General features: G+C 37.0%; 2 protein-coding genes across 6 annotated transcripts in view; both read right to left on the bottom strand.

Moving 5' to 3' along the window:
• LOC107668037 (glutathione S-transferase Mu 1-like) overlaps positions 1-827 on the bottom strand; it is a 4,280-nt gene extending 3,453 nt beyond the window's left edge. The window contains exon 1 of the mRNA XM_016459776.1: positions 708-827. Within this exon, the coding sequence (XP_016315262.1) occupies positions 708-743 (36 nt within the window). The 5' untranslated portion in view covers positions 744-827. The remainder of the gene's footprint in view (positions 1-707) is intronic.
• A 716-nt stretch (positions 828-1,543) lies between these two features.
• LOC107668035 (AMP deaminase 2-like) overlaps positions 1,544-26,423 on the bottom strand; it is a 31,456-nt gene continuing 6,576 nt past the window's right edge. The window contains exons 1-19 of one of the 5 annotated variants that reach the window (XM_016459768.1): positions 21,949-22,089; positions 15,524-15,648; positions 15,294-15,424; positions 12,091-12,159; positions 11,901-12,009; positions 9,569-9,758; positions 8,696-8,822; positions 8,425-8,514; positions 7,939-8,068; positions 7,651-7,845; positions 6,369-6,500; positions 6,106-6,269; positions 5,328-5,454; positions 4,778-4,941; positions 4,467-4,587; positions 3,961-4,134; positions 3,743-3,853; positions 2,073-2,318; positions 1,544-1,840 (exon numbers count right to left, since the gene is read on the bottom strand). In XM_016459768.1, coding sequence (XP_016315254.1) covers positions 2,112-2,318; positions 3,743-3,853; positions 3,961-4,134; positions 4,467-4,587; positions 4,778-4,941; positions 5,328-5,454; positions 6,106-6,269; positions 6,369-6,500; positions 7,651-7,845; positions 7,939-8,068; positions 8,425-8,514; positions 8,696-8,822; positions 9,569-9,758; positions 11,901-12,009; positions 12,091-12,159; positions 15,294-15,424; positions 15,524-15,648; positions 21,949-22,069 — 2,487 coding nt within the window. In that variant the 5' untranslated portion in view covers positions 22,070-22,089 and the 3' untranslated portion in view covers positions 1,544-1,840; positions 2,073-2,111. Of the gene's footprint in view, positions 1,841-2,072; positions 2,319-3,742; positions 3,854-3,960; positions 4,135-4,466; positions 4,588-4,777; positions 4,942-5,327; positions 5,455-6,105; positions 6,270-6,368; positions 6,501-7,650; positions 7,846-7,938; positions 8,069-8,424; positions 8,515-8,695; positions 8,823-9,568; positions 9,759-11,900; positions 12,010-12,090; positions 12,160-15,293; positions 15,425-15,523; positions 15,649-21,944; positions 22,090-26,423 lie in introns of those variants that run through there. The other 4 variants (XM_016459769.1, XM_016459772.1, XM_016459770.1 and 1 more) reach the window with 4 other exon arrangements.

Here is a 26,423-nt window from a genome sequence, read left to right as displayed (position 1 = left end):
TGTCAAATGGTGTGACCACACCCCCCCACCCCCTTTCACCCAACACGGACACACACAGCACCCCAACCGAAAACATCTTCCCGCGCCCCTGTTTAAAGAGCTACAATTAAACACTTTGTTAAAGCATTGGGCAACATTTTTCGTCGTAATTTCGCATATTGGGGTGTAAGTTAACCAAACCCAAGCTGCAGTAACGTTAGATAAACATAACTAACATAATAGTAAAATAGTAGCATATGTGGGCTTGGCGAGCACGATACGCGCTAAACGACAAAAGCGCGTCCATTCTTAACTCCTATTAATCGCTCCTGACAATCAGTGAACGCTTTTTAGGTATAAAACGTTAGTTTAAAGAATCGACCATAAAATACCCACAAAAAAATAGTTTTTATGTTTCAGGTCAGTTTCACATCAGACGACCGTTAGATCTAAACCAGAATCAAACGTTGCCGAGTAACGGCCTACGTTAGTTCATTTCTCTCGACTTATCGCTAACCAAAGATGTGAGTTTAAACAAGCTGAGCGTATGCAGATTTGACCGTTTTGAGACATGGCAAACCAGTGACTTCGATTCTATTCTTCTGCGATGACTGCATGACGAAGTTATGAAGTAAAAATTACAAATAAATCAAATATGAATCAATTAAAGGTCTAACTATGCAAAATTAGTATAAAATAGGTATGCAAAAATTACAACTGTTTCTTACCCCACGAATATCCCAGTATGCCAACTTCATTGCCATTTTGCAACAAGAGTGCACCCGTTGTGCTTCAAAATGAGGCGCAGGAGCAGCGGAATGGAGGAGGGGGCGTGTGCGCGCACGTGGGTTCTGTGCGATTTCAAGTTAAAGAGATAGTACACCCACAAAATGAATGTTCTGTCATGTTATGAGTATTCTGTTCATGCTAAATAACATTAAAAAAATTCATTTATATTTTCAACCAATAGGTCGATGTGCATTCTAAATGCATGCTTGCATGTTTTAGCATTTTCAAAGGGAGAAAAAAAATATCTTATTGGGACCAAAAGGCCAACTTGTTCTTGTTATTATATCTAAATGAGGCATTGAATTAGAACTAGTTTAGAACGCATTTACATCATATATACATATATAATGTACCATAATTCAAAACACACTGGTTTGTAGCAAAAATAGTTTCACTAATTACTTTGTTATTCCTCTAGTTATTTCTGTATATCGGTAAAAAAAAAAAATCAGAAGTCTTGCACATTCCTAAGAAACAGCTTACTTCTGCTTTGAAAAATACAGTGAATAGTATCGATGCAATATTAAATCCACAGACTCGCATAATTATATTTTAATTTTGAGATACAGAATACTGCGGAAAAATAAACTTGACTTTGATATCATCATGTCTGATTTACAATAAATAGCACTAATAATTATTCAATTACAGACACACATAAAAATGGCCAAATGACAAAGGATACAACCACTATAAAATAATTATCACAATAATAAACTTATTAGAACAGAACCTGTTAAAATCAAGAATATAGAGGAGATAAAAATCCATTTAAAAATGACAGGATGTTGACGGCTCATAGCAGAGATGTGCGTAGGTACTTGAGCTCACACACAGTAGCCAAAGAACAAATGTTTATGGCTGTTAGTTTTCAGAGCAAGTGTACAAGCGACACCAAATGTTTATAATCTATGATAGTGTAAACCATTTCACTGATTTCATGCTGGACTGCAGGTTAAGGACAGCGTCCACAGTAACAGTGGGGGCGATTTCTGGGGTTTCCTGATGCTTGACTGGATATCTGGAGCCTTCTAGTAGTTCACAGACACTGTAAGTGTTCCCAGTTGGTATTCTGAAAATGTTTATGTGCTTTTGTCAAACACAACATTGGCATTTCCTTTGTGCAAATTCTCTTTGCTTCCTAGCAATGAGGCCTTTAAAACTGCACTTCACAACCAAAAAAACAACAGTATATCTCTAGCAAATACCTAAATAGAGTCGAATAAAAAAAATGTAGTTGAACACCAGTGGAATCAAACACAGTATGACTGTGCCACATTTCCCTGAATCAACCTTTCACTCACATTCTGTACTGGGTGAATAACTGAGAGAGTATGACACCGCTAACGTCTGGCACCCATGCAGAGGGAGCCCTGCTCTTCAACCATCTCCAGCTCCTCTGACCGCACAGCCTGGGTGATCAGATTCAGCTCCTCGCACAGCGTCTCAAAGCGGTACGCCACTCGGATGTCTGGAACATTAGTGCGTCTGATGTCGTTGCCCTCCTGCCCCTCTTTGAGATAATGCGGCCCCAGCCAATAGCTTTTCACCTGGACACAAGACATCTGCATGCATTAGTCACATGTTTTTCTCTTTGATTCCTTGTATTTTAATTGTCTTCATCAGTGGTTTGGCTTCAGGATGCGCACTGGACAAAGTGTGACCAAAAAAAAAGTGCCAAAACTGTTTATTTTAATACACGAGTTTTACAATTTGAGATGAATTACTGAAATAAATTAACTTTTCCACGACATTCTAATTTATTGAGATGCACCTGTATGCCATATCCTCAATGCAAAAGAATCCATATATAATGTAAAGTAATCGGAGTCATATTTTTCTTTATTTACTGTAGTTTTGGTCAGGGTTTTAGAGAATGAGGTCATGTTATGCAATCTGCTTGTGTTGGCTTTTAACTACTGTAATTTGACTAGAGACAGATAAACTTGTGCCAATATACTGTTGTGTTTGGACGCACAACCAAATTGGTTGCCACAACAACAAGATATATGAGAACTATTTTATCCTCCCTTTTAAAAGCGGAAAGTCTTAAAAGTTTAATTTCAGTGAGGAATAAAGTATTATTTTTCCCTGCTTTCCATAATTAATTTGTTGGACATGACACACCAGTTGAGAACCACCATTCAAAAGTTTGGTAAGATTTTTTATGTTTTTGAAAGAAGTCTCTTATGCTCACTAAGGCTGCATTTATTTGATCAAAAAATATAGTAAACGAGTAATATTGTGAAATATTATTACAATATAAACTGTTTTTTATTTATTCCTGTGATGACAAGCTGAAATTTCAGCATCATTACTCCAGTCTTCAGTGACACATGATCCTTCAGAAATCATTCTATTATGCTGATTTGTTACTCAAGAAACATTTTTTTTCTTATTATCAAATGTTGCTGTGCTGCTTAATATTTTTGTGGAAACTGTGATACATTCTTTTATAGGATTCCTTAAAGAATATAATTTGTAAAGAACAGCATTTATTGTAAATAGAATAATATTTTAAATGTCACTTTTTTGGCGATTTTTTGCATTTTTCTTGATAGGACAGTAGAGATCTGACAGGAAGTGAATGGGAGAGAGAGGGGGACAGGATCGGGAAAGGTCCACGAGGCGGGATTCAAACTCGGGACACCCGAAGCACAACTGTGCCATATGTCGACCCGCTCCCACGAGGCTATCGGCACCGACTTGAAAGTCACTTTTGATCAATTAATGCATCCTTGCTAAATAAAAGTATTCATTAAAATAACAGTAGTGTATGTAGAAATTAACAAAATTAATATCAAATTTTAGAAAATGGTTCATTTTTAGGCCATGGTACCTTATGCTTTAATGTTAACAGATTTAACCTTACAGTCAAGTGTTACCAAAATAGTGAAAGTAAAATGTGTAGCTTACTAAACACAAAACTGACTTCTGCCATTGCTAACAGCAGTGTATGTGTAGATGTGAGCACCTGGTGAGAAAATCCACTCATGAGGACACTGTTTCGGGCCAGTTCACACATGTCACATGAGCTCAGCTTCCACACCTGAGCAGCGATGCTGTACTCCTCCATCAGCGGCTCCTGAACAGCCACACACACTAGGTCAAACACATTACAGACCTAACTCAAGAAATAACAGATGTAATTAAAACCATTTTAATATCTGATGGTATAGTTTGGCTTGTAACCTTTGTGAAGTGGAATTGCAGTGGGTCATCAGTGGACAAAGACACCATGAGGCCCCTAGACAGGTATTCAGGCAGAGGATTTCGATGGTAACTGAGGAAAAGGCTGTTGTTGCTGAGTGGGGACATGGCGATGCCGATCTGAGCCAGGTAATACAGATACTGCAGTACAGGAGCCTGAGGAAAATACACAAATATCTCGCTCTAAAGCTCTGGGTGGAACGGTAAGCTCTTGACTGTTTGCAGTGGGTCTTAAGATAAGAATATTAGCTCTAAAATATGTCAATATTGTTCACTATAGGTCAAAGCTGAAGAGAGGATATCAATGTTTGAATGGCTGTTGAATACTGGTACCTTTCAAAAAGCATTTGTTATGTTTATATATGGCCTTGGGCTGATACAAAATCATGAAAAAAAAAAAAAGTAAAATATGAACATTCTTTATATCTGAGCAGAACAGATTTACAAGGACAAGCATAATTCAGTGGAAGTATGTAAAGTTTCTTTACTTTTCTCAGAAGCAGGCCATGGGAAATATTTTCTGACAGCATAAATCCAGACACAAGGTGGTGAATAGGCCCTGCCTCTCCACAGTGTGGACGTAATACAAACGAATTCAAGTTTCTTTGCCTGTTGTAGAAAGAGATTACATTTAACCACAATCCTGGAGCTAAAACATCTTAATTCAGTAACCTACACATTGGTTTTAATCCATCTTTCAAAGAAGAAAATCGGAATCGGTATAAAATACATAAATTGTTACCTTAATTAATATGATGTATTGTGGTAAGGAAAATGTGTACTTGGGTGCATCAAATACCTGCGCAGGTGGTTGAGTACAGTCATATTTGCATACATGTAGTACAGATAATAGGAGTATGGAGGATTGTCTTCCTCCATCCAGTTCACAGGTTTTGGACTGTCCAGGTTAAAGATGTGATGCTCAGGTTTGGACTCATCATCCACACTATCAAACCCCACAACCTAAAGGGCACATCAACATTCATTCAGTCTTACAATACAATGAAACGGTGATCATACTTGTTGACAGTCTAATTTTAATACACAGGGTGTATAGGGATGGATGTATTTTGTGGAGTAAAGTGGGACGTTTGATTTAACCACAAAGGTTAAACTTTAATGGCAGACTCTTTCTTATCTGAAGCACCTTACGAAGCAATTTACAGTCTTTTTATATGGACAGTAATACTGTACATGTATGAGCTAAGGGTTTGAATCTATGGGTTTCCAGGCCAGATCTTTAACCACTGGGAAAAAGGAGTGTGAAATCAAATATGCTTCCACTCCTCAGAAACACATATAATTTTACACCAAAACAAGGTTTACTACATTACTAAAAGTTCACTCACATGTTCCAGAAAGAGATGCAGCTGTGGGTGGCTGCTGGGATTGACTGTGACTTCAAACAGAGGCATAAAGATGTTCTCTAGCATCTCCTGGAAGTTAGATAGCTGCTTTTTGGTGTGGTACACATCACTGTAGAGGAAAGAAACAACCTTGTTATCTCAGTGATGGTTTTAATGTAGTCTCACTTTTATATTTTATGTTCAGTGCAAATATTTGTGTTCATTTTGGAAATATGTCCACTTATTTAGGTGCTTAATTTAAAGTGCTTTTCATGTAATAATAATAATAATAATATACACCACCCTTCAAAAGTTTGGGGTCTGAAAACTTATTTTATTCAGCAAGGACACATTGATCAAAAGTGAAAAAATATATCATGGTTTCCACAAAAATATTAAGTAGCACAACAGTTTACAACATTGTTAATAATAAGAAACGTTTCTTGAGCATCAAATCAGCATATTAGAATGATTTCTGAATGTTCATGCGGCACTGAAGACTGGAGTAATGGCTTCTGACAATTCAGCTTTGCCGTCACAGGAATAAATTACATTTTAAAATATATTTAAATAGAAAACATAGAAAAAAAAATAGAAAAACTGTAAAACATAAAAAAAAAAACATTAACATTTTTTTTTTTTAAATCTTACCGACCCCAAACTTTTAAACAAGAGTGTCAATATTTGTATTTCTTAATTTGATCAAAGATTTAGGCCTACTGTAGACATCAGATAACAAATTGCTACCTTACATCGATGCTTCTTAATAATAAGTACTCACAATAACCGGGGCACCTGCACCAGCCAGCGCACGTTATCTGAATAAACTTTGTGTTTGATGGCCCATTGAGCCAGTTTATCCCATTCATCTCGTGAGCGGCCATAGATGGAGAGTCGCAGCTCCACATTCTGATATTTGCTCTCCTCCAGGTCTGCCATCACCTCCTGAAATGCACCAACATACAACTATCAGCAGGGGGCGCAATTTACCATGTTTACCATATGTTTGGTTTGTTAAACTCAAAGATTATATGGAGTAGATACCTTGATTATGTGCCCGAAGTATTTCCCCTCAACATGGTTGTCAGTCTTGATAAAGATTTCTCGGAGGATGGACTCTCCAATGGGGTTGTATTTGGAGTTGAATTTATCAAAGCGGTGAAATGTGTTACGGTCCTACAGGAAAGAGAGAATATTTTTAATATTTAAAAAAGCTATTCTATTAACCAAAACTATTTCTTCAATGTTGCCCAATTATTCCCACATACAATTTAGAGAAGAATCTCTTTTAGTAAAGATTTTGATTCTCATGGTTTAGGGACCCAATAAACTGTGTGCAATGTTGTACAGCATTCATGTAGAGCCACAGTTTGCATTCAGTAGAGAACAACAGGTCATTCATCAGCTTATTCAGTTCTCACTTAAGTGTAAACCCGCTGAGATTGTGCGACTGCATCTGCAACTCTGTGCAACATATTTGTAGTGAGAGTGACCTAGATCCCACACAAACTCATGAAGTTTGGAACTCCCACTAAATATTTTCCTTGGCATCTACTGTGAAACAACTTCAAGTTAACTTTAAGTTCTTTTAAAACTATTTCATGGTTCTGTGTTATTTCAGTTTTCTGTTCTTTTATGGTCATATTTTGTTAATAGTCACTTTATTAATGTTTTAATGAATAATTGTTAAGTCAACAAGATGTAACATACCAAGCACTACTATTCAAAATTATTATTATTTTTTTTAGAAGAAATTAATATAACAGAAATTAAACAACGACATTAATTGGACAAAAAGTGACAGCAAAGACATTTATAATGTTATGAAATATTTATATTTTAAATAAATGTTGTTCTTTTGAACTCTATTCAATAAAAACATTATCAACATTGATAATACAAAAAATTTCTTAAGCACCAAATCAGCATATTAGTATGATTTCTGAAGGATCATGTGACACTGAAGACTGGAATAATGATGCTGAAAATTCAGCTTTGCCATCACAAAAATTAAATTGCAATAATAATTATTATACAATAAATTGTATTGTGTATTGTATTTATTGTATACAATAAAATCATTACACAATAATATTACACAACATTACTGTTTTTACAGTAGTTTTAATTAAATCTTGGTGAACAAGAGATTTCTTTCAAAAATATTAAAGTCTTGCCGACCCCAAACATTTTAAGCAGTGTATTCACAAGTGAAGTGTATATTCAGTTTATTTCTTCTTATTATTATTATGTCTAATTGCTGGTGATGGTAGGAGTATTTTCCAACAACTTATGGCATGTGTATAACTACCTCTACAGTTCTTACCGCATGCATATCCAGAGTGTCTACGCTGAGGTCAAAGGCCGTCAGGTTCATGCTCTCAAACACCTCTAATAGAGTCTGTCCTCGGCTTTGTTCTACATGTACGATTTCACCTGGATATTTCTTCATGGCTCTTTTAATGAAGCGCAGCAGGTGCTTCTGATTCATACAGGATGAGGCATGGATGTGTGTGTCCACCTGAAGGTCAAGATGTCAAAGTTCAATAGTGATTGATCAAATAATCAAACAACCACTAATAAATGTAACGAAATATTTGTGTGGACAGCAGACCTTCCTGATGTTGTAGAAATCACGGTGAGGGACTTTCTTCTGTGCTGCCAACTCTTTCATCTCGTTTAAGAGAATGTGCATCTGGAACTTGGAGCTGAGGTACTGCAGCCGGCGATAGCAGAAAGATTTCCTGTTTGAAAAATATGCAATCAGGAATCCAAATGCCAAACCTAAGGCAGATCAGACCAGTTCTGGCTATTTTTGGGGTCAGATTTAATCAGACTTTTCCACTTCTTCGTCTTCGTGACATTATTCAGATTACAAATTAATTACACATCTTTTATCTCAGTGAGGATGGCTTTATTTTTACATTTCATCCACAGATTCAAACTGAGGTCAGTGCGTAAATCAATCAAGCATAGGAGCTCCCTCAGGGATCAGCTCACATTTACAGTATGAGCTGTTTCAATCAGTAATTTGATCATCTTTTCCTGACTCTGCTGCATCAGAATGGAAACAAACCTCACAGTGTTTAGGACAACTTACACTGGCCCGTTAATGATGAGTGCCATCATCATGTTCATATCAGCTATGTATTCCTGCAGGTCTGGGTACGGCAAGTCTAGCTCTGAGGAACTGATGGACATTATGAAAGAAGATATTAAAAAAAGAAAGAAAAGAACGACAAAAGGTTAAATAAAAAGTACAACTACCACCACATTCCAAGGATTCTTTCTAGCGAAACAAAAATATTTAAATTATGTGTCACTGTTGATAATGTTTACATGGTCAGTGGGTAAACAGGAAGAAGTCTTACTTCTGCGTGTACACACGAACAACACCATCCACCATCTTGCAAGTGTAGCCCAAACCTGGGGGCATGCTGGCAGGGTCTAGCACCTCATAGGGGTGGGTTTCTGACACAGGTGGGTGGACCGTCGCATCTACGGAGAACATATGATATAAGAGAGAGAAATATATTCAGTCGTCCTGTTTTCTGAATATTGATCACCAAAATAAATAAATACACTTACATGACTAAGTTTGGGGTCTGTAAGATATATATTTTTTATGCTTTTGAAAAAAAGTCTCTAATCCTTACCAATCCTGCATTTATTTGACCAAAAATACAGTAAAAACCAGTCATATTGGGAAATATTATTACAATTTGAAATAACGGTTTTCTATTAATTTTACAAATTAATTTGAAATATCTGACTAAAAATAACAACTCTTTCTTAAATTGAGCATCGCTATTTTCCCATGACCATATCAAGTAGAGATAGGGCTGATGTCAAGATTTTCCATGAAAAAATTTTTTTATTTCTGTTCCTCACTTTGTTATATTTTGTAATTGAGGAGGTAATGATGACAAAATTTCTTTTTTTAGGACTATGGCTTTAATGAGCAGAAGTGCTGTGGTTTGACTGATCATTTGTGGTTCATAAACCGATGCTGAATCTGCAAACAAAACACCTGGTATTAATATTCAGTTAACAGTTCAATTCCATGAAATCATTCTGCTGTAAATTATTCCACTCGCCTACATGCAGATCAGTCCAGTGTGTCTCTATTTAAACACAATCTTAAACTTTTCCCATTTACTGTACATTCTGGCTAAAAGGTCCTGGTTCTTGGATGTAAATCAATCCTCAGGATACATCCTTCAGAAAACTCTGGTTCAACCCACCTGCAGATACGGAGGACTCCGGCATCTCCTCAAAGGTGTTGAGGTCCAGAGGTTGGCCACCTAGCTCCTCCTGCATGTAACGTGCTGTGGTCCTGCAGAAGCTCTGCATGGACAGAGCGATGTACTTCTCTCTGATGAACAGAGCTTTGACCACACATTTAGCAGCATCCAGCAGGTCAGTGAATGGAACCTGGGGTGTGTGAGAGAAGAAGACTAACTCAAACATTGTCTGTCTGTCTGTCTGGCCATCTATCTATCAGAGGTGGGGATTTTTCAGTGACCCCTTTCTGCAGGTCAACGATTCATTCACTCAAACGATTTGTTCAACAATACTGATTCATTCAGTTAGGTATGAGTGGGCCAATGATTCATTCACTTAATCATTTCATTAAAAAACACTGAAGCTACCTATTAAAATCATATGCTGTATAATAGGTAGGTAGCGCATTTAGTTTTAAACTTACTTCACAACCGTTACAAAAATGCATTCTATAAAGTATGAATATGGGTATAAAGGACATTTGGACATACTACATCCACCATGTTGTCGCTGTCTTTTTTTTTTTTTTTTTTTTACCTTTATTTAACCAGGAAGTTAACCAGGACTTTTTCAAGAGAGACCTGGCCAAGGTAGCAGCCATATAGTAAGACAATTTAAAAAAACAAGAAGTACACATTACAACAATATTTAAACATCCTCTCAACAAAAACAATCACAAGCTTCCAATACCACTCTCTTTATGATGCCTTTAAATTCACCAATAGACAAATTTATCTAGTTTTAGATCTTTTTGTAAATTATTCCATGCCCAGGGTGCATAATATGAAAATGCTGTTTTCCCCAGTTCTGTACAAACTCGAGGTACGTTAAAAAGCAAACACTTGGAAGAGCGTAGCTGGTATTTGACAGAACAAAGACATAGAAGATTATAACTGGAAGTTTACCTAACATTGCTTTATAGATAAAAATACCAATGCTGTTTTCTACGTATAGCTAATGATGTCCAACCCACCATGTCATATAGAATGCAATGATGAGTACAGGATTTTGCATTTGTAATAAAACTTAGTGAAGCATGGTATACCGAATCAAGGCTTGTTAAGATAGAGGAGGCCGCATGCATGTATAATATATCACCATAATCAAGCACAGTTAGGAAGGTAGCTTCTAAAAGTTTTTTTTTTGGCATCAAAAGTAAAATTAGATTTAGCTTTAGTTTGAGCTTCCTGATTAGATTAGCAATATGTACACTGAACAAACGTTTATCATCAATCCAAATACCCAAGTACTTGTAAGAAGGTACTCTTTCAATAATTTTACCATCAGATGTAAAAATACTAAGATTATCAAGTACTTGTGACTGAGCTTTTGAAAAAACCATAAACTTTGTTTTCTGTTAATTGTTTTCTGTGAATTCATGGGACCTAACAGTGTCAGTTGTGATGCTTCATTGCCAAATACTGTCCCGTCGCTTCATGGGATAGTAAAGTGTCCATCGAATGTGGTAATTTGGCCACTTTTAGAACAATATGAATTCAGAAATACTACTCTTTTGGCGTACTGTTTTCTGCATACTATATAGTATGGAAGCAGCATGTTTCATTCAGGGAGAAAACAAGTTTAAGTGAATCACTGAATCTTTCACTCAATCAATTAGTTTAAAAACACTGATTCATTCAAAAATGAAACCTCATTTCTTAAAGTCTGTCTGGTAAATGCTTGAGATGCTCAGCAGAATGCTTTGACTTTAAAACTAATTTCTTTTATCAAAACAAAAAAAAGAAGTTACTCACAATATTGTGTCTGAAATGAAAGTTACTAAATATTTACTTCTTAATAATTGAACTCATTTTAAAATAATATCACGTTTGTAATTGTATTGTTGTTCTGAGTATCAGCTGATCTTTTGAACACCAGTAAAATTGCAGGTGTGATTGCCTAAATCGATCTACATCTTTCTAACCTTTCTCAGGAGACAGTTTTACAGTATAGTGGTTGTAGTAGAAGTCCATTTCTCCTCCAGATACACAGAATTTTAGGTGAAAAAAAGTAAAAAGCAGTTCTAAAATGTTGTATTTATTTATTTTTTTACTATTAACATTCTGTATTTCCCTCTTTCAGCTCCTCTTTTCCTTGTGAAAACACCTCAGCTGTGTTGCTGTCCCCTCATGCTTCCCTCAAGAGTTTGTGTATTTGTGTGTGGATGTGTGAAACTTGGTTCTCCCTCAGGAGTTTATGTAATGTCTGTAGTGTCCACTTCAGTTCTGTCAACAACATCTTGTTTTTGTATAACAAACAAAACAGTAAAGTGAAAAACAGAGCTGTTGCTACCCCACATTTCTCCTCTCCAGAGATGGCGACTCTCTGATACTCCCTCTCAGGGACAAGCTCTCTCTCGGGATAGAGTTCTTTGGGAGCCTGGCTTTGTTCTTTCATATACCTGAGATAGAGTAAAGGTACAGTTTGCTGATACTAGTTTAAAAACACTGTGTCTTACATGAATGATCTTAAAGACACTCACTCCAGATCTGTCACACTGTCAGTTTTCATGAAGTCCTGTTTGGCTCGCAGCAGGATATCAGGCTCAAACCTCAAGAGAAACGGCATTTAATTAACTCACTGTGGGTCAAAGGTCACATGTGCATAAAGAGCATCGAATGTTGGACTAATATTGGCACATGAGTTAATTTTTTATGACACATGCCCAGCTGAAAAGACTCGTACAGTTGGACATCAGCATGTATGTTGTGCTTCAGTTGCTGGATTACAACATGGGATGCTGATGTTCCCAGCAGGCTATTTAACTACACTAACATTCAAAAGTTTGTAGTCGTTAAAATTTTTAGTGTTTTGAAAGAAGTCTGTTATGCTCATAAAGGCTGCATTTGTTTGATCAAACATATAGTACAACAATATTGTGAAATGTTATCATAATTTTCAACTGTTTTCTATTTTAATACATGTTAAAATGTAATTTATTCCTTTGGTGGCAATGCTGAATTTTAAGCAAATACTTATTCAATTTAGTTTTTTTGTGGCAACAGAGTTACTTTTTTTCCCCGAATGTTTTGATGAATAGAAAGTTCAAAAGTATTTTATTTGGAATAGAAATCTTTTTTAAAAGTTGCAAAGACTAAAGTCTCAAATCCAAAGAGATATTCTTTATAAAAGTTAAGAGTCAGCCACACCTACCTAAAATGTCTCGTTCTAAAACGCCCCCACATGTCTACGTCACGATGTGGGAAGATTTGCATAACGCCGCCCAAATGTTCACGCAAAGAAAGGTGCCGTAACTTTTATTCTCGCTGTAGTTTTGTTGTTGCCGCCACCATGTCGTAAAGACACTGTGTGCTTCCTTGTGAAAGCGAAACTACTTTGTTTGGTCGCCGGATCGGCTTTCACCGTGGACGAAGCGGAGTCCAGCCCAGAGTCGTCACATGTCCTTCCGGACGCTCCTTCTTCGAAATCGCCGGCCTCGCCGTTCTCAAGCCCACCCGCCTCTGCTCACTCGAACCCTCCGGCCGTTCCTCACGCTAGCCCCCGGCCTCTGCTCACTCTAGGCCGCCGTGTGTGACGCTGTTTCGTTGTGAAAGCGAAACTACTTTGTTTGGTCTTCCAAAAATGGACACAACTAGAAATCAGTGGTTAAGTTGTATTTATAACACTGTTCCAGAACAGTTCAACCCAAATATTCAGATGTGTGCAGCACATTTTATGGAGGACTGTTTCCTGATCCTGGGAGAGTAGACTACAATGCCGGCTGTTCCGACTCAAAGACTGTAATTACGTTTATTTTTAAAGAGTTTTTATATTTTATATATTTAAAGCGAGTTTTTTGGGCAGTGTAGAGTAGGGCTTGTTGTTTGTCATTTCTCCGTATGAAAAGTCTATAACATACTTTGGTTAAAATTTCTCAATGGTAGTGTAAAACAACACCCTTTTTACCCTGTCAAAAACAGCTCTTTTCAGAGCAAGCTGTTTTGTTGCATGCCGCTTTAAATGCTAATGAGTGCTGCTCACCCCGCCCCTCTCTTCCGAGCCGCTCTCTGAGAGACGATAAACTTTAAGCTGGATCACGAATGATTCGCGCGAACATAGACACATTTATGTAGATCGGGGGCGCATTCCCTTCAGAAACAAAAGTAATCCACTGTGTCTTCAGCGGCTTACATGTCGGGAATAAATGACAACTGCTATGTTCATTATTACATCCAACAAAAAAACACTTCACTGGCTTAGGAGTCATTGTTGTCTACATCTGCTCCGGCGGTGAAACAATGGCGGACTGATGACAGCTCACTCAGGGCGGGTCTAAGGTAAGACACCAGTCCAGCCTGTGCTGAAACGCTACTGTCAATCAAACTATTGTGGGAGGGGCTTTGTCTGTGTGACATCACACAGAAAGGCATCTGAGATCAGCTCAATTTCAGAAAGGGGAAATGATTTTAGTAGATTAAAAAAAACCACTGGGTGGATTTTTATCATTATAGGGTGGTTGTGTACACACACCGCCAACACACATTTATGTTCAAACAACATGTAAAAGTGCATTTCGCATTCCAATGATCCCTTTAAAAATATATACATATACGTATATAAAATCTTACTGACCACTAACTTTTGAATGGTAGTGTAGGTTAAAGGGATACTTCACCCTAAAATGAAAATTACCTTATGATTTACTCAATATCAAGCCATCCTGGGAATGAGGATTACAATCGGATTTATATAAAAAAAAACTCCTGGCTCTTTTAAGCTTTATAATTGGCAGTGAATGGCTGTTGAGATTTTGAAGCAAAATAAAGTGCATCCATCCATCATAAAAAGCACTCCACACAGCTCCGGGGGGTTAAAAAAGACCTTTTGAAGTGAAATCGATGTGTTTGTGTAAGAAAAATATCCATATTTAAAACTTTATAAACCATAATCTCTAGCTTCCGCTAACTGTCATATGCGCGTTCACAAGAGAGTAGCGTTCCAGCGGATGAGGTAGGTGAATGCAGTGACGAACACGGAAGTGCAAAGGATAGAGCAAAAAAAAAACGGGTCAAGAATTAGAAGTACAGAACGAGGTTTTGTAAAGAAAAATGTCGGAGGATTTCGATATAAGCCACAAGGAGACTGGTTTTCCTTTGCTGTAAACAAAACTTGGTTCTAGCATATTCTCACCAGAGCTTACACTACACCCATGTCATCCTCTGGAACTATACTCTCTTGTGTACGACAGTTTTAAATATGGATATTTTTCTTACAAAAGTGCATTTATTCGCTTAAGAAGGCCTTTATTAACCCCCGGAGCAGTGTGGAGTACTTTTTATGATGGATGGATGCACTTTATTGAACTTCAAATTATCAACAGCCATTCACTGCCATTATAAAACTCGGAAGAGCCAGGGTATTTTTAATATATAACTCTGATTGTATTCGTCTGAAAGAAGAAAGTCAAATACACCTAGGATGGCTTGAGGGTGAGTAAATCATGAGGTAATTTTCATTTTTGGGTGAACTATCCCTTTAACTAGCAAGTGTACATCCGTTGGTTGACTAGCTTTACTAGCATTCAGCTTTATGTTGACATTAAAAGTTTGTTGGCCATCTGGCTTTAGGAACAGAGAATTGTGGGTTAAGGAAAATGTGGAATTTTAGGTTACAAAGCTTGTGTATTGTAAGCACTACAGCTACTTTCAGTGGTCAAGTTTCATGATGAATGATGGGATGTAGTACTTGATATCCTGGCTGATTTGCCGCTCCAGTCGCTGCCGCCTCTCCTCCAGCTGCTCAATAGGGCTCTCCTCAGGGAACTCATATGGAGCACTCCGCATCTCACTCTCTGCCAGGCTGCGGGAGAACAGCTCCTAAACACACACAATTAAGCACACATTTACATAACAGCAGAAACAAACACCAAAAATGCATTCAAGCATCGTGATTATTGTGATTGCTGCTTTGTTTACCTCCGCAATCTCTTTGTATTTGCCATCCATGGATGTGCGCAGGTCAATGTGGCCGTGCTTGGTTACAGGGTTGCCAGGCAAAGAATACTGGGATGTGAGGAGGTGTCGGCCAACGCGGAGATCTACTAGGAGGATCATGAGAAAGAGATCTTTACTTCAACAGAGATGGCGTGACTGGCTTTCATTTTTAAAACATTTAAATTTTGCAGAAGTGAATATGAAGAAAACATTTGAGGAAAAATGGCAATACATTGTGATCCATTTTATTTAGCCTTGTTGTTCTGCTGTCTAGAGAAAGGCAGGGTCAGAAAGCTGCTGAAGATCCACAACTGTTTGTCTCACCAAACAATGGAGCATTTAGGTGGGAGGACATTTATTTTTGACACAGGAGTGTGCTGGCCTCAGTCTTAGTATGCCCACTTAACTTGTGGGCAATTATAGACCAAATACTTCTAGTGCCCACTCAAACTATAGCATTTATACACTGCAAAAAGTCACTGCAATCAATATCCAAATATCTTTTTGAAAATAGTTTGTTATGCTCACCATGGCTGCATTTATTTGATTAAAATACAGTTAAAATAAAATCATACTGGGAATCATTTTTTTAAGCATAAATAATTAAGATAACATTTTATTTAATATTTTAACTAAGGATCTATAGACATTTTCACAAGAAAACAAGACCAAAATACTGAATGATTTTTTTCCAGTATAGTGTAAGCCAAAGTATGATTAAATATGATTTTGCTTTCATATTCAAAGTTCTCACAGATCAGAAATATTTTAATATCACAATCAGTGTTGCGGAAAGATACTTTTAAAAGTAATGCATTACAATATTGCATTACTCCCTAAAAAAGTAACTAATTATGTTACTTAGTTACTTTTTATGGAAAGTAATGCGTTACGTGACTTTCGAGTTACTTTTAAAATCTGGGCAGGGCTTTGTTTTTAATATAAAAAAGTTCTTCTTTTACAAATGTAAAAGCCCTTTCACAACAAAAGTGAAATGAATACGCCTCAGGCTGAAGGAAATGTAAATTCATGTCAATTCATGTCTGTACAGTAGCGCAGCTCAAACAAATTGCATGAAGAATATGATGCAGAAGAAGAAAGTTCAACACGATTTAGCAATAACAAAAATGAAACACAAATGTGTCATTTTTTGCTTAGTATGGTTGAATTTGATCATCGAAGTTCAGTAGCAAAGACATGGGTTAATAAAATGGGATTAAATGCATAAATGATATTTGTCTTGTTTGTGTAATATTCGAGTTTCTATTTGACTGCTTTTATTCATTTTGAGGAATACAGAATCTGTTTTTGTGCAGGTGAGATGAGTAAATACATGTTCATATTTAGTCTAGAACTACAGTAAGCATCATGTTCACACAGTGCACACAACGCCTATGCACTTACTCCCAATTTCTCTCAACATGGCAACACGAGAGTTGTCAGTCAATACATGGGAAACAAATTAACTGGAGTTACTTATTTGAAAAAGCAACTCCGATATTTACTTCTATATTAAAAAGTAATGCGTTACTTTACTAGTTACTTTAAAAAAGTGATCTGATTACGTAACTTGTAATGTGTTACCCCCAACACTGACCACAATATTGTGCTTCACAAACAAATGCTTTCAACACTTTCACTTTGCTGTGAGTGAAGCTCGACCCTTCTGCTCGAGTTCCATAGTTCACGTGAGTGATATCAATCTACCTAAACTCTGACGCTTGATCAAATATTCATAAGCCTGATAAATAATTAAGCAACCATGTCTAGCCCCTGCACTGCAGAGAACTGGACATCTCGTCCCACTGTGAAAGCACAGGAAACGGGCCGAGTATAAATGGATTCCCATAGTTACAGCCATCAGCAAAATCTCAAAAACAGTTTGCAATACTAATGCAGATACAGTAGCAGCACTTCAGAGCAAGCTACTAGTCTGTGGGCTACAGTAGATCTGCAGTAGTCACAATACAGATAACAGCTGTTTTCTGGACCTGAATTCATCCTGAGATCATGTGATGAGCTCAGCAGTTGGTATATTGACATATTCATCACTGTTTTACTAAGAGCAGAAACTTCCCATTTTAAGCCTGAGAGAAATCCATCATCATGAAAAGCTACACTTAACATACGTTTTTTTTTTTTTTTTGTCTTTGGAAGCACTTTTTATTGTAGCAGCATAATCACTTACAGTACTCTTGTAGTTTAAATCCCTTGCAGTATAATTCTTAATCTGTATGAATGTATGTGCTTGTTAATCGCTGTTATTTTGATCTCCTGGCTTTACAGCTTTACCCTTAATGAATTACTCATATAAATGAAACCAAATGACTTCCTCAACACTGGATTGTTTAAAATGTCTTTTTTTTTTTTTTTTTGTCTATGGAAGCACTTTTTATTGTAGCAGCATAATCACTTACAGTACTCTTGTAGTTTAAATCCCTTGCAGTATAATTCTTAATCTGTATGAATGTATGTGCTTGTTAATCGCTGTTATTTTGATCTCCTGGCTTTACAGCTTTACCCTTAATGAATTACTCATATAAATGAAACCAAATGACTTCCTCAACACTGGATTGTAAAGACACTGCACTACACTGAAAAAAAAAATATTATTTAGCAAAAAAATACCTTAACCTACTTAAATAAAACATTGTTAAAATAAATTCAATCGAGAAGCAAAACGTAAATGTGACGGAGATATTAAGATATTAAAAAAACAATAGTGAATATTTTCAGATTAGTAAAAAAAGTTTGATCTTTAAGATTATTTTCTAGTTTTTATTTTAGCATAAATTTAAGCATTTATGCCTAAAAACATGAAAAATTCTTAAACTTTACTCAAGATTCTCTCAAGTATTAATATAGAAAATTTAGCTTTTCAGGTACAAATCCATTCAAAAGTTTGGGGTCAAAAGTTTTTTTTTTTTAAGGAAAAAATATTCAGCAATGACGCATTAAATTGATCTAAAGTGACAGTAAGCAGCACAACTGTTTTCAGAAATTGATAATAACAATAAATGTTTCTTGAGCATCGAATCAGCCTATTAGAATGATTTCTGAAGGATCATGTGACACTAAAGACTGCTGAACAGCCGTACTATTTTTACTCTATTTTGATCGAATAAATACAGCCTTGGTGAGCATAAGAGATTTCTTTCAAAAACATTTGAAAATTCTACGAATCCCTGTTAAAATAAAAACAAATATGTCAGAAAACTTGACATACAGTATCATGTTTAAAAAAGATCAAAATATGTACTCCAGACTACTTTGCATAAAATGCTCAGTGACATAATAAACATGGTTTAACTTTGAGTAGAAAAAATACATTGGTTGGCTTGCTAAATACAGCAGATTTTGAGGATACAATAATTTCTCAATAAACAAACTTGAGTCACTGTCATCCCCTAAGGGACTGACGTCTGTTGTTTTTCTAGAGCTTTACCATGATTCCTATTCATAATCTCAATAACAACCACTTTGTTTTAACAATGCCATTTGACGTAATGCACGCATTCTCCCCACGGAAAGTAGGAATTGCCATCCGCCTGCTTAGACTCAAGAACTAATTACGAACCACTGCCGTGTAATTATCCACAGCGCTCAAACACAAACGAGAGTAGCAGAACTGAATAATTTAAAGTTTGTTATCAGCGGATGTGGCCCATAGCTGCCGGAATGGAGTCATGTTATACTAACCCTGATTCTACTGTAGTTTACACAATGCTTTATAAGGCCCTGCTCATTGTTTTACTGTTCTGGCAAAGTTAATGTGAAACATACTTATCAGTGAGTTTACTGAAGGTAATTAACAACAGGATTGTCTAGGAAATTAACTCGTTGCTAAAATGTGTGTGGCCTTTTCACAGGCCCAGATGGGTTGACTAATTATGACAATGACAGTTCATTAGCACACAACACAGATAGACACAGCATGAGATGCACACACAACCTCACACACTTATAATCACGCTCTCTGTTTTCACACTTCTGTTTTACCGCCACACGATACCGGCCTACACATTTTACACTTAAATGAAAGCTAAAGCATAAAGAAGAGAGATATTGTCAGGATTTTTGATGTGCATGATGTGTGTGCATAGAACAACGCAAAGACAGAAGTAGAGACAGATATATCCACTGGCTTGTATATAATCTTCTCATGCATGTTATTTTGGTAGTTTCATGCTCATTACATAACCACCAGGCCCTTCATACACAGGATCACTACATAAACAGCAAAGCAGAAAAACACTCAAAACCGGTCAGAGTGGCTAACCTCTTCTGGGTACGGATGAGATTCAACCGTGCAATTACACAACACGGGTAATGGAGTTATTGATTCTGATGGTAAACATTCTAGAATGAGGGTCTATAAATGTCACATATTTATGAATGCGAGAGGAGAATAATCACTATAGTGAGATATAGAGCTGAGAGATAAGAGCAACACTAGAATGACCAGTGCCCTATATGACACAGGAGATGAGGTCAAAGATCAGACCGACTGATAGGCTTGTAAGTTAGACACCATCCCGCTCAACAACAAATTCATTTTCATTTGAAAGTTGTGTAATATTTGTGTATTTATCTGCTTCATATTTGATTAATTATTTTTAATTAAATTATTGTTTAAATATTATCTTTTAAAATGAATTACATTTTTTAAATCATTTTTAATTAAATTGTATTTTAATTAATCCTGCTTTATCAAATATCATGTATGTACACTACCGTAAAGTTTTTTTTTTTAAGAAATTATTACTGTTATTCAGCAAGGACGCATTTAATTGATCAAAAAGACATTTAAGATGTCACTAACAGATTTCCGTTTCACATAAATGCTGTTCTTTTGAACTTTCTATGCAACAAATAATCCTGAAAAAGATGTATCAGCTTTACACAAAAATATTAAGCAGCTCAACTGTTTTCACCAGCAAATCAGCATATGAGAATGATTTCTGAAGGATCATGTGATGCTGAAGACTGGAGTAATGACTGCTGACAATTCAGTTTTGCCACCACAGGACTAAATTATACTTTAAAATATTTTAATATGTTTTTTTGTACTATATTGTACACTGTTCTTGTCTGTTAGTTTATTTGAAGGCTTTCATGTGATGTTTTTGTATTGCAGTTTTTATTGTAATGATATTTCACAATATTACTCTTTTTACTGTATTTTTAATCAAATAAATGCAGTCTTGGTGAGCATAAGAGGCTTCTTTCAAAAACATTTAAAAAATATTTTGAACAGTAGTGTATATTTACAGTACTTAGTATTATCATAAAAGTTCTGATTATGAAACATCTCATATGTTCCATACATGCAGAAATAGGCTATACAAACATCATTGGGGAAGCTGAGGGATGTCTTGCATAACAATACTTAAATGTGATCTAAATTTATATTACCAGCTGGTTCTAATGCAGTGACATACTTCATGAAATCCGGAGCAAAACCGAGCCACACTGAGGACTACAGTTACCTCACTAACTCCAATCAGGGCCAGTCACTGTCACCATGGCAACCTAATGTCACATCCCTTTGTTCACTCACTTAACACCTGACATGACCCTACAAGATAGGTGTAAATTAAACTGGAACTGGCAGAGAAGATAAAAATATGAAACACATTCAAGGTTTATGTGAAATCACATGACTACAACTATAGCTTGCAGTGTTCCATTTAGAATAATAAACTCCTGTCCATGTGTTTCCTGTGTTTTGGAACACGGTAGCTAGTTTCTAACTGGTCATGCTAAACCAAGCTTGGTAGCTGGTTTGCTGATTGCCCAAGATGATCCACCAGTGTGGACCTATTAGAAACCAAAACACATCGACCAGCTTAAACTGGATTTCCCAGTAGGGTTTGGAGGCCTCATAACCTCTTTTCCTTTAAACAGACACGATCTCATACACAAAACACATCCAAGCTGCTACTACTCCTTCAACTCTCCACTTAATCTGTCACCTGTGAAACACAACGCTGACCACAACACCTTCAAAACAGGACAATACTGAGGACAATCAATATATCCACACACACCATCTTTCAGCTACATACACATACACATACACACACACACACACACACACACACAAGTGCAAGACTACCAAGGGAAAAACATGAGCTGACAGCAACACAGCTGAGAGCTTAGAGATGGAGAGAAACAGAATGAAAAGGCATAGAAGGACATAAACATCTCAGATAAAAGGATACAGGCAAACTATTGCTGGAAATCTCCCAAAACAGGTCAGAAAAGGCAGACAGAATAAAAGAAGAGAGACAGAAAGAACATGTAGCAAACACTTTCTAAACCAACACACATCTATAGCAAAGCATGCCTGTCATTCATTCACTCACACACATTGTCTTATGATTCAATCTGTCCCACATACATACAATAAACAGAGCTGATGCAGCCGAAGCATCCACTCTCCCCTCCCTCCTCTTCCTGGGTCCTGCCAGCTGTCTGGACTATAGCCACTGTCATCCCCCTCTGGTTTAAATATCCCTGACACATGTCTGGACCGTACCACCTGGTCTTCAGGGGCAGGGGAGCTCAACAGCATCACTGCTGTCTCTGTGACAGAGTGGGCTATACAGTGCCTCTCTACACCCCCCTGTCCTTCACCTCCGTGACGCGTTAGACTGCAGTGCATGCGAAAACGCTGGAGGATGTTTTGAGAAAGGGACAGAGAAAGAGAGACTCCCTTGGAAGCTGAAATAGAGGTCATCGCAGATTAATTTTTTTATTTTTTTGTTAACAGAATAAGAAACTAGTATTGGACGACGAGACTGATAGAAGGTCTGGCCAATTTAAACAGTCATCAAGATAATGGGTTTGTCATTATACTGGAGCTGTCACCAAACCATCACTGTCAACAGAATATTGAGCTGAGCATTACTGTGGATGAATTGTGTAATCTGCTTTGTCGCTTAACCCCATATAGAGTGTAAATGATTCTGCTCTTGTATCCAGAGGGGTTGAGAGGTATTTCTGATCATCTGAAGCCGTTTAATCAGAGGGGACAATAGCATCCCAGAATCCTACTCCTCTTTTAGAGGAAAAAGTCTTTGATGGAAACATCAGAGAGAGAAAAAGAGACAAAGATTGCACTGATGAGGTTTTTGTGAGCCTCTGGAGACCAATTACTTTTATTTTTTCCTGTGATTGAAGGCCTTTGTTTGGGGGAAATAAAATAAAATAAATATAAAACAAAAAATAAAATAAACATCCATCTATACCGTGCCTTTTTCACGTTTTGTTATGTTGCAGCCTTATGTTAAACTGCTTTAAATTACTTTTTCCCCCACATCAATCTACACTTCATACACCATAATGGCAAAGCAAAAACAGAACTGTCACAACGTTGTAAATTTATATATATATATAAAAAAAAAATTTTAACTAAAAAAAGTACATTGCATAAGTATTCAACTCAGTACTTAGCTCAAGCACCTTTACTGCCTCAAGTATTTTTGGGTATGATGCAACAGCGACAAGCTTTGGCAATTATCTGCCATTCTTCACCTCACCTGTTCACCTCTCAAGCTCTGTCAGGTTGGATGGGGGCAGACACACATTTTCAGGTTTCTCCAGAAATATTTGATTGGGTTCAATCCCAGGCTGTGGCTGGGCCACTCAAGGACATTCACAGAGTTGTCTATAAGCCACTCTTGCTGTGTGCTTAGGGTTTGTCCTCTTGGAAGGTGAACCTTCAGCCCAGTCTGAGGTTCTGAATGCTCTGGACTGGGTTTTCATTAAGGCTATCTCTATATTTTGGTGCATTGAGCTTTTCTTTTACTCTGACGAGTCCCCCAGTCCCTGCCGCTGAAAAACAGCCCCACAGCATGAGGCTGCTTCCAGCACACTTTACTTTTGGGATGGTACTCTGCAGGTGATGAGCAGAACTGGTTTCCTTCAAACACGATGCTTGGAAGTTGGAATTGAGGGTCATCAGACCAGATAATGTTGTTTCTCACAGTCGGGGGGTCCTTTAGGTGCTTTTTTGCAAATTCCAAGTGTGTTTTCGTGTCTTCACTGAGGAGAAGATTGAGTCTGGCCACAGCGGCATAAAGCACAGATTGGTGGAGTGTTGCAGCGATGCTTGTCCTTCTGTAGGTTTCTCCTGTCTCCACATTTGATCATGGAGCTCAACTAGAGTGACCATCAGGTTCTTGGTCACCACTCTAACCAAAGCCCTTCTCCATCAATTGCTCAGTTTGGCCAGGAGGCCAGTTCTAGGAAGAGTCCTGGTTGTTTCAAACGTCTTCCATTATGGATAATGGAGGCTACATGCTTCTGTGAACCTTCAATGCAGCACAATTTTTTCAGAACTCTTCCCCAGATGTGTGGTTTGATGCAATCCTGTCTCTGAGCTCTACATACAGTTTTTTTTTACCTCAGGGCTTGGTCTTTGCTCTAATATGCATTTTTAGCTGTTAGACCTTTTATTAAGATGTATGTGCCTTTCCAAATCATACCCATTCAATTGAATTTGCCACAGGTTAGCTTCACTCAAAGTGTGGTATCATTTACAAGCAAAATGAATGCTCCTGAGCTAAATTTCAAGTGTCCCAGATAAGGGTATGAATACTTATGCAATGGACTCATTCAAGTTTTTTATTTTTAATACATTTTCAAAGATTATTTGCTGTCATTTGCTTTGTCATTATGGTGTATGGAGTGTAGATTGATGTGGAAAAAATGAATTTAAAGCAATCATCAATATAAAACATGAAAATGAATACTTTGAATACTTTTGCAAGGCACTGTATATATTGGAAAGGAAAAGGAAAGGACGTGACGTGTGGCCAACACACCCGGAGCAGTGGGCAGCCAATGCTGCGGCGCCCGGGGAGCAGTTGGGGGTTCAGTGCTCAAGGGTCTCACCTCAGTCGTGGTATTGAGGGTAGAGAGAGCGCTGTACATTCACTACCCCCACCTACAATCCCTGCCAGACCTGAGATTTGAACCCACGACCTTCAGGTTACAAGTCCGACTCTCTATCCATTAGGCCACGACTGCCCCACATCGATTGTTAGAGTTAGTTAAAAATGAACTAACAATGAACACTACTTTTATATCAGTCATAATAAGATTAATGTTGATCTCCATATACACTAATATAAATGTACATTTAATGTATTAAGAACCAAATATAAACTAAAAATGACGCCTAATGCATTAAAGGGATAGTTCACCTAAAAATGAAAATTCTGACATTTTAATTTTCATTTTTGGGTGGCCTTTCCCTTAAATTATTGTAAAGCATTTCAAAAATACTGAAGCCAATTTTACCCATTAGTTTCAAAAGTTGCCATTTATTTGTTAAATTAAGCCTTTTTTACTTTAAATTGTACAGTAGATAAGAACACTCTAAAAAACAAACAGAAGCAGGGAAAAAACTTTAAAAAGCATATTTAAAATCTTGAGATAAAGCAAATTAATATTGAATAGTGAGCATGAAGTATGCTTGCTTGGAAAAATGCCTTGCTAGTTCCACCTAGTGGACAACAGTAAAACTGTTTGTTCTTTGGATTTCATGATCATAGAAAAACTCATTCTTTCAACTTCCACAACTACTGTCTTAATTCAATCCACAAACAATTTACACATGTACATATACACCTACACATAATAAGAGTCTAACTACCCTTTTGTAAAAGCACAAGAGTCTTTAAGAAAGAACCCATAAACTTCCTACCTCATCGGTGAAGTCCCTGGGAATCTTGGGAAGTAAAGGGTTGGGTGGAAAAAACAACTCTAAATAGTAGCAATATGGTGGCTGAGGGGGAGGCAGTAAAAGGGCTCCTTTAAAGAATCCCTCCTCTTCCATACCACACTGAAGGCAAAGGGAGGCGCCACAGGGGTCAAAGTTTAAAGCGTAGCAACATGTAATGTGCGGGATACAGAAAGCTGGAGGCTGAAACATGAACTATGACCAAGTTATACCACTAAAATGCTCATCTTAACTCTACAAAGAGGAGAACAAATTGGTTGCACACTAACATTTGTGCCTTTAAGAATAGTTTAAGTAATCAGAGTCAATCAGGTCAGCCTTATCTTTTCCATCCTTAATGATCAGAGGAAAAAAAGTGAGAAGGTTATGAAACATTTGAGCGAACATAATGTAACACAGACAGGGTCCCAAGTGACATAACAGGAAGAGCTCTGTGAACAGACCTCAAGTGACTCATGGCGAAATACTCATCAGGTAGTGGTGATAAATATAATCAAAACAAACAGCAATATCATTATACATTGACTGCTGGGGGGTTAAACTGAATGTTAGTCAAAGGTTATTCAAGGTATGTTATTAGAGCCTGTAAAATGTAAGGTAAATGCAAAGAAACGTGTTTGCTTTATTTTCCATGATGCTGTAGTTCTATGAAACCTGTAAGAATAAAAAAACCTATGTATGCACTAGAATTTTGGTCAATATGATAATGAACAATTATGCCTAATACAAAAATAAAAACATATTTTTACTACATATCAATCAGTATTTTGAATGATTACTTAAAAGTCCAAATGTAGTGGAATATAACCTTCAAAAATATACATACAGATATATACATACAGAGATATTTACTGTGCTACTTTATCTGTATCTGATTTAGAATGAGCAGAAATATGTGAGAAATATAACGACCCAAATACAAAAGAATTGATAAAAAACCTGTTATAGGAGCAATAGCCGTGTGGGCAGCGCTGTGTCATATTCCATACATGTCACCCATTGAGCATGTTTGGGATGCTCTGGATCGGCGTATACGACAGTGTGTTCCAGTTTCTGCCAATATCCAGCAACTTCGCACAGCCATTGAAGAGGAGTGGACCAACATTCCACAGGCCACAATCAACAACCTGA

The sequence above is a fragment of the Sinocyclocheilus anshuiensis genome, unplaced genomic scaffold (genome assembly GCF_001515605.1).
Source record: "Sinocyclocheilus anshuiensis isolate Anshui unplaced genomic scaffold, SAMN03320099.WGS_v1.1 scaffold1024, whole genome shotgun sequence".
NCBI lineage: Eukaryota > Metazoa > Chordata > Actinopteri > Cypriniformes > Cyprinidae > Sinocyclocheilus > Sinocyclocheilus anshuiensis.
Note: the sequence above shows the minus strand (reverse complement) of the source record. Positions and strands in the feature narration are given on the sequence as shown.